Source organism: Lissotriton helveticus, chromosome 4_1 (genome assembly GCF_964261635.1).
Source record: "Lissotriton helveticus chromosome 4_1, aLisHel1.1, whole genome shotgun sequence".
NCBI lineage: Eukaryota > Metazoa > Chordata > Amphibia > Caudata > Salamandridae > Lissotriton > Lissotriton helveticus.
This window is the reverse complement of record NC_136063.1, coordinates 1,528,259,476-1,528,272,807: the sequence shown is the minus strand read 5'-3', so window position 1 is coordinate 1,528,272,807 and position 13,332 is coordinate 1,528,259,476. Positions and strand designations below refer to the sequence as shown.

Genomic DNA, 13,332 nt, shown 5'->3' with positions numbered 1-13,332 from the left:
ATGATGATGACTCGTGTCACGGACCCGTGCCTCACATTTAGCCTGTGTTAGTCTCTCCTCTCTCGTCTAGACTAGACTACTCGTGTGTGCCCAGGGCAGACTAGACTAGGGTCAAGAGTGACTTCTGATTTGCCCAGCATTAACGGAAGAAATTGCAGAACGACCAGTCACTGCATGGCTTAACACTAAGCCATTACAGCTATTGGCTGTCCGTTGTTATGTTGGGCGGGCCCTCCCACCCCCGCGGTGTCAACTGGCTGTGTATCTAAAGCGCTCTCTACACGAGCAGCAGCAGCCAATACAGACGCTAGAGAGCGCCAGGATTGGCATGTGTGAGCAGGCAAACTCGCCGCTCATTTTCTGACTACTGGGGACGGCGATTTCGGCCCAGCCCCCTGTCACAATATGTTTCTTGCAGAAAAGCATTGCTGCGCATTTTGGGTTCCTGGCAGCCGGTCCAACCCAACATGCGCACTGCTGTCGTTCCACAGCCGCAATCACTCATTCCTGATAGTGCGCGCCGCTCGGCTTGTGTCAGGTGTCGTGACGCGACTCAGCCATGGGACCTGCACGAGCAAAATAAATAAATAATTTATGAATTTGGCATTATCTTCAGCTTTCAAACTTTTAAAATGTTCTTTTTTTAAAAAGTTTGAAGTTGAAATGGTACCAATTATAATAGGTGGAGCAACGCCCCACCGCCCTAATGGTAATACCGCCACTGCTATCTCAGTCTCTCACAGGACTTCTCAAAGCTTGCAGACCTACTACCTATGCGTGTTGTGCCGCAAAATGGAACGGTTTCATCCCCTACTACATCCCTAATAGCGGGACCTTCTAAAGCCCACCGTTCTGGACATCGTCTGCTACCTCTTGCACATGCAAGATTTAGGGCTCGCTTAAAACTCTTTACAGGACTACAGCTAACTGCTACTGCTGCATACATGGAAAACAGGCAGGAATTAGTCATTATTTAGGATCCCTGTGATCAAGGCATTCATGTAATGATTCAGGAGGATAACCTCCAACCCCAAACCTCCATGGGACCTTAATATTGTGCTTACCAAGACTCATGGTCCCTCCCAGCCTTTTGAATTCTGCACTCTTGCTTTTTACAGTTCCTCTCATGGATGGAGGCCTTCCTTATGGCCATAGCTTCCCTCAGGCAAATCAGTAAACTGCAGTTATTTCCCCTTTCAGGTTCACTAGGACAAGGTTGTTCTCAGAACGAATTCAAAGTTCCTCCCTAAGATGGTACTCCCTCCCCACCGCAGTCAGACTATAGAACTTCAAGTCTTCTTTCTGCAGCTAGACTCTAGTGGAGACCCCACTTCACACTCTAGACATTAAATGGGCTCTCATGAAGTATTGATATGACCCAGCTTAAACAAGTTTGACCAGCTCTTTGTATCCTTTGCAAACCACTCGAAGTGGCATTCCATCTTGAAAGGCTGGCATAGCAAAGTGGGTAGATAAGTGCATCCAGCCCTGCTATCGCAAAACCAAAGAAACCCTCCCCTCCCCACCAAAGCACACTCAACCAGCAAAAAAAGGCACACCCTGTCCTTTTTTGAGAGCAATATCTTGGCTGCTGAACTATGCAAAACTGCAAACTTTCACAAACATTTACCAAGCACTATTTGGATATCTTGGCCCATCAAAAGGCTATGGGTGGGCAGACATTACTAAGAACTTTGTTCCCCACATTTGGATCATTTACCTGCTAACCATTTATAGAAGGTACTGCTCTACAGTAGGTGCAGAGCATGTGTATCTACAGCCATACATTCTACGGACAGAAAATGTTATTTATGCTGTAAGGTTTTGTTTGTAGCATGTTTACATGGCCCACCCTCTTCAATGGAGCCTGTCTGTTTCAGATCTCTCCTCTTACCGGTTTTTAATTTATTACTCTCCCAATGCACATTGTCACAAGCCACATTCACTCTCCACTCCTTACATACGGTCACACTCTGTGCGGAAAAACAATCTAACATGGACTCAATGGCTGTGCGCATTGCCCACTAAGGAAGGAGTCACAGTGCATCTTGTGAAGCGAGAGACTTTATCACTGAAAAACCACTTGCAAACGTCCATGCACAGCACTAGATAGTAATGTGTTCAGAGCATGTGAATCTACGGCATAATTCACTAGGAACAGATGCTTGCAGGATAAGTACATTTTCCTTTGTGACCTAGTTGTTTGTCTTCTTTCAGCTCCTCCACTTAGACAAAAGAAGAGAATATCTTTACCAGCTGCAAGAATTCTTAGTGACCGATAACAGCCGGAATTGGCGCTTTCGAGCAGAACTGGCAGAGTATGTATTTACCTCTGATAAGTGGAGTGTTTGTTTGTTTTTTTCTTAATTGAATGCACAGCCTTTTCACATTATTTGTAATGGATACTTCTCTACTTTTCCCTGAGATCTTACTCTCAAGATGGTCGCCACTAATGTGTAATTGTTGATTGCTAATATTAAGTTCTGATGATTGTTTTTGTATTAAGTGTCTACCAATACCAAACTATCAATATAATAAACAATTCACTTACCAGTATTTCTAAATCAACAGGCGGGTTTCCTTGCTGAATTTACAAAGAAAGTCACAAACTAGATGACAGCATTTTTAATCAAATTAGAACTAGGCTACCCTCTCTATGCAACATTTCAAAATAAAAATGCCAAGACTTTGTGTTCAGAATACTGGAACCAAGTTTATTGAGCAAGGCTAAATAGAAGGAGGGCCCCCCAGGGGAGAATATAGGCAGGCTCGCGGGGGATAAAGACTGAACAATCAAAGAGGAGCAAGAAAGAGCCCTGCCAAAACTGTTTTCAAAAAGACCCTATAAAGGGTCCTATATATTAATCAGAGCAACAGAGCCACCCAAACACAGGTCAGAGGACAAAATCATTGATGTATTAACAATTCATTTTATTATTCATCTTTTCATTTTTTCATTATATCTTTTTTAGGCATAACAATTCAATAAAAGAGGCTACAAACGAGACAATCATATCATTAAATGGTCAAAAACATAGCAGCAACTTTCTATAGTCCCACACAGACCATCCACTCTCACATTCATAAATACACATACTCAATCATATCCATATATCAAATCTCCCATTCACAACTAGAAGCATAATCCTATTGCCCACAGTGGTGAAGCTTCACCACTGTGAGCAATAGGATTGTTCTGTCCATCTTTAGTCCTATATGTGTTTTTGCCCCTACCACCTTTCCATTGGATGATTTGTCTGTCACCCTGTCATCCATCTATCAGATGGTGCTAATGTAATATTGTGATTATGCTTCTTGCTGTGAATGGGAGATTTGATATATGGATATGATTGAGTATGTGTATTTATGAATGTGAGAGTGGATGGTCTGTGTGGGACTATAGAAAGTTGCTGCTATGTTTTTGACCATTTAATGATATGATTGTCTCGTTTGTAGCCTCTTTTATTGAATTGTTATGCCTAAAAAAGATATAATGAAAAGATGAATAATAAAATGAATTGTTAATACATCAATGATTTTGTCCTCTGACCTGTGTTTTGGTGGCTCTGTTGCTCTGATTAATATATAGGACCCTTTATAGGGCCTTTTTGAAAACAGTTTTGGCAGGGCTCTTTCTTGCTCCTCTTGGATTGAGCAAGGACCTTTGGTTGAACTTACGAAGGGCATTACTTTTCCTTCAATTCCTTTGATGCTCACTGTTCTACTGAAACTTTGGAATTGCTTAAACCTTCCTTTTTATTACATACAAATCATCCCTAAGGAAGGCCATTAACCGCCCATAGGACAGTTTGCATTGTATTTAAAAAGTAGGATTTCTTTTTAGTTTTACGTGTTCTGGTAGTGGAAAGACTCCTAAATTCGTTTTTCACTAGTGTAAGGCCTACTTCCCCCATAGGCTAACATTGGCTTACCTTATTACGTTTAATAGGTCCTAACGTTTGATTAAGAACAGGTAGAAACATCAGGTTTGGACTCAAATGGATTGTATATTAAAATCCTCTTTAATGGTCAAGTCAGATTTAAGCCAGAGTTCTAAAAATGCTGCTATTTAAAGTTAAGTAACAAAAGGGGTTAAGCCCAATGACTGTAGCAAGCTAGGGCCATTGAGCGTAGTGCACAAAAGAAACCTTGCTACTCATTTGTAATACTGCGATCTGTTCTAAGCAGACACAAGGATCAATGTTTTCATTTCATTAAACCTGGTTATTTATTTAACCTTCTCTTTGTGTATTTCATAAAGGTTTTTTTCTTATTCAAAAAATACTGAAATGAGACAAACACTTATTCATTCCAAACAGATAAGCAAAACAAATGAATACTGTACATTACAAACCACGTGTGCAAAAATATGACATAAATACGTACACCACATATAAATGAATGATAATACACAATAGTCATGAACAAGAAAAACCCCTTTAAACATAATTCATTGCATCATCAAAACGGGGTTGCTTAGCAATGAGGAACGCTCATATGGTTATGATAACAGTTTGAGGGAGTTGTAACTTTGATTCTACCCCACCTGTTTAACAATAAGTTCCCAATGCTTAAGCACCCTGTTTTGATGTCGCAATGAATCATGTATAAAGGGGTTGCTTTTTCTTGTTGATGAATATTGGTGTACCATCATTCATTTATAAGTGTTATACGTATTTGTCGTAATTTTGCACACGTTGTTTGTTGTTTGTTTGTTGTCCGGGGGCTAGCTGTGGACAGGATGGCAGAGGGCAGAGCTATCCCTGCCTCACTTACACTTTAAATGACTGCCTCCAATACAATCTCAACTTAACGTGCCACTAGCCTTTTGTCATCCCAGATGTCTTGTAGCCTTGGCAAGGGGAGGATGGAACTTTCCAGAACCAGATTTGGCGGTAGCCTAGAAGATTCCCCCACTTAAGAGGATGGCATCAGGTATAAATATTGGACCCTCTGAACCCTTCTTCAGTACACTCCTTGACCAGCTTAGGACTGCCTTGGACCACCAGAGGACTGCCCTGCTTGAGGCTTGCCTTGCCTCCTAGAGGACTGCATTGTTACTTGAGGCTTGTCTTGCTGCTCGAATCCAGGGCTACCAGACAGACTTAAAGAGCTAGGATGCTTGCCTCCTGTGTGAGCTACAAGGACATAAGCTCCAGAGACCATGCTCCTGGCTTCTGCTGGAGTGAGTCTTAACTTCCCAAGTGGTGGTGCTGGACCCGTGTTTGTGGCGTTAAAGTTGCTGCTCCTGCCTAACCCTAAAAGTTGCCATTTGGAAAACTGTTCACCAAAAAGTGACTGAGAACTGATGGAAGACCAGGACTGCACTGGTCACCGATCCGCCCAAGCTGCATCGCTGATCGACCTGGCTTTGTGGTAGCTCCAACTACTTTTTTCTCCACTGCTGCAAATCCTGTTCATCAGGACCTCTCGTGAAAGTATCACACTTTGTGGAGTCCTAGTCGGCTACAGCCTGCAGCTTCGTCCTGCTGAAGATTTGGACTTCCAAAAAAGTGACAGTCTAAAGGTAAAAATCTTGACAGCGACTCCAGTGGCTCACTGATGCCGCCTCCTCGGACACCGTCCGCTGCCTTGCCCTACTGGACTTTTCCTTCTCAGGAACTTTTCTTCAGCATTTCTTCTAAGTCCAAAGGTAAGCCCAGACCAGGCCCAATCCACATTGTGTATCTGTCGCAGTCGTCCTTTCAACTTTGGCACTTTTTCTCTCAACTAGATACCTGCTTTGTCATTTTCAGCTTTTAGGCGCTACTTGTCTCTAAAAACTTTAACTCTGGTTCTGCTGATTGAATTTATTTTGTTTTGGTTTCATTTTATTGAATAAACTGTTCTCTATTTTTCTAAAGTGGTCTGGGATTTTTCTTGTGTTGTGTTTTGACTTTATTACTATTAGTATGCTGCCTAAATTCTTTTCATATTGTCTCTGCTCAGCCTGACTGCTTTTGTGGCAAGCTACCAGAGAGTTAAGCACCGGTTAATTTAGTGACTTTTGTAGATCACCTTAACAAGAATTGTGTTTGTTGCTTGAGTAGGGTTAACACCCTCCCTCGACCAATAACACAATTTCTTACAGGGTACCTTTCCCAATCCGGAGGTCTTGGTGCCAATTGGGTATTGTTTCTGAACCCCATGTTTGAAATTTTCAGATGTGCAGCAGTCCCTAAAAACATTGGACCAATGAGTCCTTCAAATTGTAGTATATCCTACTTTTCCAAGAGATTCCTCTACACCCCCCACCGCCCCCCTTTTCTTTCCTTCCAGTCTTAAGACCATGTTAGGTTATTGCAGCAAGAGATGGCGTTCCTGCCGCATAAAGGAGCAGTGGAGTTGGTGCTAGAGCAGGAATTTGGGGTGCTACTCATTACTTCGTGGTCACCAAGAAGGATGACGGTCTGTATCAAATCCTAATCCTCAGGAACTGATTTGAATTGATTCCTCCGCAATGAGTGGTTCTAAATGCTGTCCCTTGCTCTGTTTTTTTTTAAAGTGGTAGTGTGATACTGGATTGTGTCACTAAACTTACAGGATATGTATTTTCACAGAACAATCCTGTTGTCTAACAGGAAGTACTGCATTTTGTGATAGTCCACTTCTTATCGGTTTGATGTCCCCCAGTTCGGAATAACATCACACACCAAGTCTTGACAAAGGTAATTGTAGTGTTTGCCGAACATCTCAGTAGATCAGGAATCTGTGTTTCAGTATCTGAACGTCTGGCTGCTCAAAGCCAGTTCACTGAAGATGGTGTCACACCACCTGCAGGCAAACCGCATCTCTGCAATTCAGCCTGAGTTTTTCAATTAGTGTACCCAAATCTCACGTACAGCTCTCTCAACTCCTCTTATTCATAGGGGTAGTACTTGATACAAGATTGTTCTGATCCTCCCCTCATCCGCAGAGGATCTGGGGGCATTCTGGATCGGATTCTGATGTTTCGGGAAGAAGCTTGGATTCCAATCCCGATAGTGCTTCACCTGCTAGACCGGCTGGCTTCTTGCATCCTTTTGGTCATGCACGTGCATTAGCACATTTGTACTCCCAATGGTGCCTATGTAATCCGTGGTTCAGCATGAGAGAGATCCAGTATACACCACCTGGCATACTGCGGCGGACCTGACTTAATGGTCAGTGGAGGCACACGTCTTCATGGGGATGTCCTTATGCCTTGGCTAGGCTGGTGATGGATGGGGCGTTCATGGGAAGTAAAGGAGAGAAGAGGCCACTGATCTCCAGAGGAGCAAGTTCTGCACATTGGCCTTCTCAAAATCAGTGCTATTCAGCGGGCGCTCAAGGCCTTACTTTCCTCAGACTGTCTGTTCACGACTTGATGGACAACATGACCCCAGTGTGCTTTTTCAGCAATCAAGGAGAATGGGAGACTTTCAAGGTGGAGAGGTTCTGGGCGCGGGTGCACCAGAATAGTACCTGGCTGGTCACTAACCATTGGGAAGGCTCTCTAAACTTCAGAGCCGACAGCCTTGGTCATCATGCTGATCACGAGTGGGGTCTCCACCAAGAGGTAGTGTGGAACATCTTTGCCCTATGGGGCACGTCTCAAGTTGATCTGTTCACAACTTGTAGCAATCCCCATTGTCTGCAGTTCTGTGCCCTCCTGGATCTGCTGCAGCAATCCTTCGGGTACTTGTTTCGGTTGAAGTGGAATTTTCCATTTAACTATGTATTTCTATCCATTCCTGTAATTGCTCGGTGTCTGAGGAGGAATTGCCAAGACTGGGCCAGTTTTCCCTTCGCCACAGATTAGCCAAGAAGGGTGTGGGATGCAGAGCTCTTTCACTTCTCCCTGTGTCTCTTGGTCTGTCCTACTCTCAGAGCGCACCTACACCAAGCCAAAGAACCAGATTCTCCATCCCAATCTCCAGAGCCTCCACATTCATGCTTGGAGATTGAGTGGTGCATTCAAGTTCTTTCAGCTGCCACCAGAGGCTGTACTTTCTTCTTAATGTCCCTCTACCAAAAAGGTATACTCTGGAAGGTGGACTATATTTGCCACACAGCATGATGTATTTTTCTCGAAGGTCTGGCTGTTTGAGGTCCTTCACTTCACACTTTCACTAACCAAACAGTTTTGTATGGTGGGTACTGTTAAGGGATACATTGCAGGCTTTTATGCATTTCTCTGCCTCCCAGATCTGCCATACTTGTTCAGATCCTCAATTGTGATGAGATTTTTTTAAAGGACTGCCAAACCTTTTCCTCCCACCCACTTTGTTTTTCCCCAGTTGGATCTGAATATTATGTTGTTTTCTTTAATGGTACTCCCTTTGAGCCCCTACGCCAATTGAAATGAACTCTTATAACAAGTTGGTGACATCCTTTCCATCTGGTGTAATTAGTTAATCTTCTTTATTTTTGCCCCATGCCCCATTTCTCCAAAGAGGAGGAGAGGCTCCACTGACTTGGCCCCGGAATGGTAGCCAGTTACTGCATCAACTACACTAAAGGAATATTGTCCAAATGACAGCTGTTTGTGGGGGGGGAGATGGGCACCAGGAAGTGGACAGCAGCCCAAAACCATATAGATAATTTTGTTCGGAGAGATGTACTATGCTCTTGCAAAAATGGTGCTGCCAAAGGGAACACAGGCCCATTTGCTTTACTGAGATCTGTCTGAAAGTCAGACGGGGTTCCATTTGCACGTTCATAAAGCATTATTTGATAGATTAAGATTTCACAAGGTATGGCCACTATGCATGCTCTGTGCTCCAATATTTCCTTATTTGACCATTTCTTCAGACTCACCACTTTGGAGGGAGGGGGCAGCTAAAATCTGTTCCACTGGTGAGGAATCTGCTGGTAGAAGTAGCCATCAGAAGAAACTTACCTTCAGTAATAGTCTTCTGGTGGATACTAACCAATCTGAAGATTCCTCACCAACGCCACCCTCCTACTCATTCTGAAGGATGGTCCTATATAGGACTGGTAAAAAGGTTCGTATTAGATTGCTGCTCTGCTTCTATTGTAGTTTCTCATCTTCCTCTAACGGCATGGAAAAAATGGACGCCAAACTAGCGCTGATGTGCCTAGGTGGATGCTTCATAGCTCCAGTAACATCACCAGGGAGTCACAAGACCAGGGAGTCATTACTTTATGCTGGGGTCCCTAGACTATGCATTTTGATGATTTAAACTGTAAAACAATACAGAAAAATACAGACGCAAGCATTCAAACAAATACAGTGTTCGGTAATCATAACCATTTGTTGGTGGTTCACAACCTTTATTAATATGTGAGGAAATATCTCTTTATGAACTACAGAGCAGGTGATTTATACTCCTGGGTCCTTCACAAGTTTGTATTGGGGTTTCAAATCAGTCCTGACGAAGCCTAATCCCAATAAATTAATAGGGGTCAACATTTTGATCTGTAGACTGCCCTTTATTGATATTTGCCTGAATATAGCTGGAACTAAAATTAATTTTATGAATAGGTCTACATAGTTTACTACTTTGTTCATTTTTTATTTTTAGCACAACTAGTCGCGTGTCACTGTCACTGTCCCATAACTGGAGCACTTACTATTACATATTTGTCTAAATTTATTCCAGTCATCTAAATGACAGTAAATTCTGTCAATAGCAGGATTATGTGTATGCTTTTTATAACAAGGGAGCTCCTGCGTTAGGCATCCTCTGAAGGAACCCTTGACCTCTAAAATTACACAAATGAACTAGCAGGCTGAGGTGGGATCTCCATTTGCTTCACTGAGGCGCTAATCTCTTTGAAGCTGGGGCATCTGTGGCCACCACCCGCGATCATTTTGCTGGAGGAGGACACAGTTCCCTCCAAAAGTTCTTTTTTTTCTCAGTTCCTTCGAGCTCTTCACACTTCCTAGCAGGGGGCATCCTGTTGTCTCAGTGATCAGCTGCAGATAGTCGGAAAGGGCTAACAGAGGGTTGGGCAACAAATTGCTCACTTTCTAAAGTTAACTTTCTATTATAAGTTACCTTAAATGCAACCCCAGCAATGAATCTGGTCTCATGGATTAATATCTTTGGTGGCCCCAAATGGAAATTAACACTTAGCACGTTGGCTAGAGAAACTCTGTGTTAGTCAATGGGAATATCAGCCTTGCTAAAGTGAAAACAGCAATCTTGTGTTTTCAGTCTCAGTGCCTGTTAAACCCAAAAGGAACATGACTTCTTAAAAATATTTAGCACCCTGCCTGGTGGGACACCAAGTCCTTCCCTAAGGGTGGCTATAATATTAATATTAAATGGGAAGGTTTTAACTTTGCAAAAGGGTTTATTTTGCCAATTAGCCAATTGTACTCATACTTTGAGGGGTCCGAGCACATGGCTTGGACAGCAGGGCCCAGTGCACTACATAGTTGAGAAAACAATCACCTATGTCATCCAAAAATGGGGGTGAACCTGCAAAAGCCATTTCTTTGCTCATGGATTTTCTAAGGGAGGTTAAACACCCCATGACTGGGACTTGCTGTTCTTCCAAATGGAAGTGGTTTTGCTTATGGTGTCAACAGAAAGACTACAAACCGATTACTTCCAAATTAAGTGATTTTTTTTCATACCTATTACATCTGATCCAATCAAAATTAGCCTTTCATCAAAGTCCACCTTGTTGCTACTACAGCTTACTGGGAAGCTCAAAATCAGATAGCCTTCTTAATCATTCCTCTTACTAAAGACTTTTGTAGATGCTGGATTAAAGTATTCTCTCCCGTAAAGACACACTCCTCCTTGGAAAGTCAATTTGGTTTTGTCAAAGTTTTTTTTTGTATCTTTTTTTTTTCTCCAGATTTTGAACAAAACAACGTAGAGCAATGTATAAAGTGTAAGAAGCATGTGTTTTCAAGCAAATTACGAGAAAGTACATTAACAGGTAATTGTCAATCACACAGTGTGCAATCACCCAGCCAGGTGGCGTTACCCATCCCACATTTTCATACCTCAATCCTGATGGTATTCAGGCATTTAGTCTCTGCGTTCACATAAAACAGAGCATCAAACACGTAAAGTGAAACAATATGACTGACCCCTCCCAGTAGTATGCCCCATGCCTGTATATCTCGGAGCACCCAAATAGCTATTGGCTCCATTGCAATTGTGAACAATAGCGGTAAGAGAGGGCTGCCCTGTCTCCTCCCCCATCCCAGTGTCTTCTTCGCTGAGCCAGTACTCCCCACTCTGACTCTCGCCCTCAGCTCCGTATAAATAAGCAAGCCCCCCCCCCACCGCACTCGGTTTCTGAAGCATGCATATTTCCCCCTCTCTCATGGTTGTTAGCAGGAGGTCCTTGTCTCTTGCTTTCAGGAACACCTCTAATAGCTTCTGTGCTAGTGCCTCTGAGAATGTCTGGTAGAATTCATTTGGGAAGCCATCTCCCTCCGGGGTTCTTGAATGCGGGAGCGCTTTCAGAGCTGACCTAAGCTCTTCCAGGTTGAGGGGGACCTCTAAAGATTCTACTGCCACTGGATTAACCTTTGGAATGGCCTGCCCTTCTTGGAACCTTAAATATTGTTGTGGTTGAACACCCTGGTCAGCACTGTACACCTTGTTGCAGTTGTCGAGCAAAGGTTTGCGCTATGTACGCCATTGATGTACTCTCTGTCCCTCAGAAGTCATTGTGTTGACCAGTGGCGGCGCAATCTCCCTGAGCAGAATCCAGGCTAAGAGTTTACCCGATTTGTCTACCTCCTGGTGTATCCGCTGCCGGTATGGTTGTATGGTATACTTGCAATCAGACCCTCCCCCATGCAATCCTGCAACTAACTGGGGAGTGATCAGATGGGAATAGTGCCAAGTGGGTAATCTCGACATCCTCCAAACGTGGAAACCTGCAAATCAAAATTCCGTCCAGTTGGCTGTATGTGTTGTTAGCAAGTGATGCATATATACCGCCTGAGTGGAGTGATCCAGTTTCTGAACATCTTGTAGCCCAATATTTTGTCACCCCACGACGAGCCTTGGTCTTTTGAGGCTTCGTGCAACCCCTCGTCCTGTCTAGGTTGGGATCTAACACACAATTGAAGTCGCCCAGCCACTGAAGTGACAAATCCAAATCATGCGTCAACAGATCTTGTATGGTGTGGAATAATCCTGTGTCATTATTCGGTACGTAACTATTCAGTAGTGATATTGGTTGGCCGTCCAACATGACCTGTTAGAGGGCATATTGCCCACCCTCCACCTCCAATGTGCCTTAGTGTGAATGGGGGAGAATGGAACCCCAGGGAACCCCCATTAAAGCACCCCTGGCATATGTCGAATAAGAGGAGCTATGAGTCTGACCCCACCACTTCTTGGGCAGACGCTGAGCCCCTACATCATTTAGATGTTTCCTATAGGCATGCAATATCAATTTTGTGTCTCTTCAGGAAGGTAAGTACTCTATAGCGTTTTACATATGTACCCAACACCCTAACATTCCAGGTTAGAACTCTGAAATCACCCTGTGTCATCGTCTAGGTCATGGGTACTAACAAACTTTCTCACAGGGGCCAAATTTACAGTGTGGTTTGCGGGCGAGGGCCGCACCGGTGGGGGCGGGGTCAGTGGGAAAGGGGGCGGGGCTAGAGCAAAAAAAACTGTGACCATGAGGTTGAACACAGGCCCCTGCAGCAGACGTCTTCGTCCACTGACACACCAGATCCAGCATACACACATATCTCTCTCTCTCTCTCTCTCTCTCCCTCTCTCTCTTCCTCTCCCTCCCGCCCTATCTTTTTCGCCCTCTTCCCTCTCTCCCCCTCTGTCTCCCTCCCTCCCTCTGTCTCCCTCCCTCCCTCTGTCTCCCTCCCTCCCTCTGTCTCCCTCCCTCTCTCTGTCTCCCTCCCTCTCTGTCTCCCTCCCCCGTCTCCCTCCCTCCATACCTCCCTCCCTGTCTCCCTCCCTCCCTGTCTCCCTCCCTCCCTGTCTCCCTCCCTCCCTCTGTCTCCCTCCCTCCCTCTGTCTCCCTCCCTCTCTGTCTCCCTCGCTCTCTGTCTCCCTCCCTCCCGCCCTCCCTGTCTCCCTCCCTCTCTCTGTCTCCCTCCCTCTCTCTGTCTCCCTCCCTCCCTCTCTCTCCCTTCTTCCCTGTCTCCCTCCCTCACTGTCTCACTCCCTCCCTGCCTCCCTCCCTCCCTGTCTCCCTCCCTCCCTCCCTGCCTCCCTCCCTCTCTCTGTCTCTGTCTCCCTCCCTCTCTCTGTCTCCCTCCCACTCTGTCTCCCTCCCACTCTGTCTCCCTCCCACTCTGTCTCCCTCCCACTCTGTCTCCCTCCCACTCTGTCTCCCTCCCACTCTGTCTCCCTCCCTTTATGTCTCCCTGTCTCCCTCCCTTTATGTCTCCCTCCCTTT

General features: G+C 44.6%; 1 protein-coding gene across 5 annotated transcripts in view; it reads left to right on the top strand.

Annotated features, from left to right (window-relative positions):
• The window catches only part of PPP4R1 (protein phosphatase 4 regulatory subunit 1), a 689,584-nt gene that overhangs the window by 606,354 nt on the left and 69,898 nt on the right, over positions 1–13,332 (top strand). For all 5 annotated transcript variants that reach the window (XM_078688139.1, XM_078688143.1, XM_078688140.1 and 2 more), the window contains one exon: positions 2,218–2,318. In XM_078688139.1, coding sequence (XP_078544265.1) covers positions 2,218–2,318 — 101 coding nt within the window. The remainder of the gene's footprint in view (positions 1–2,217; positions 2,319–13,332) is intronic.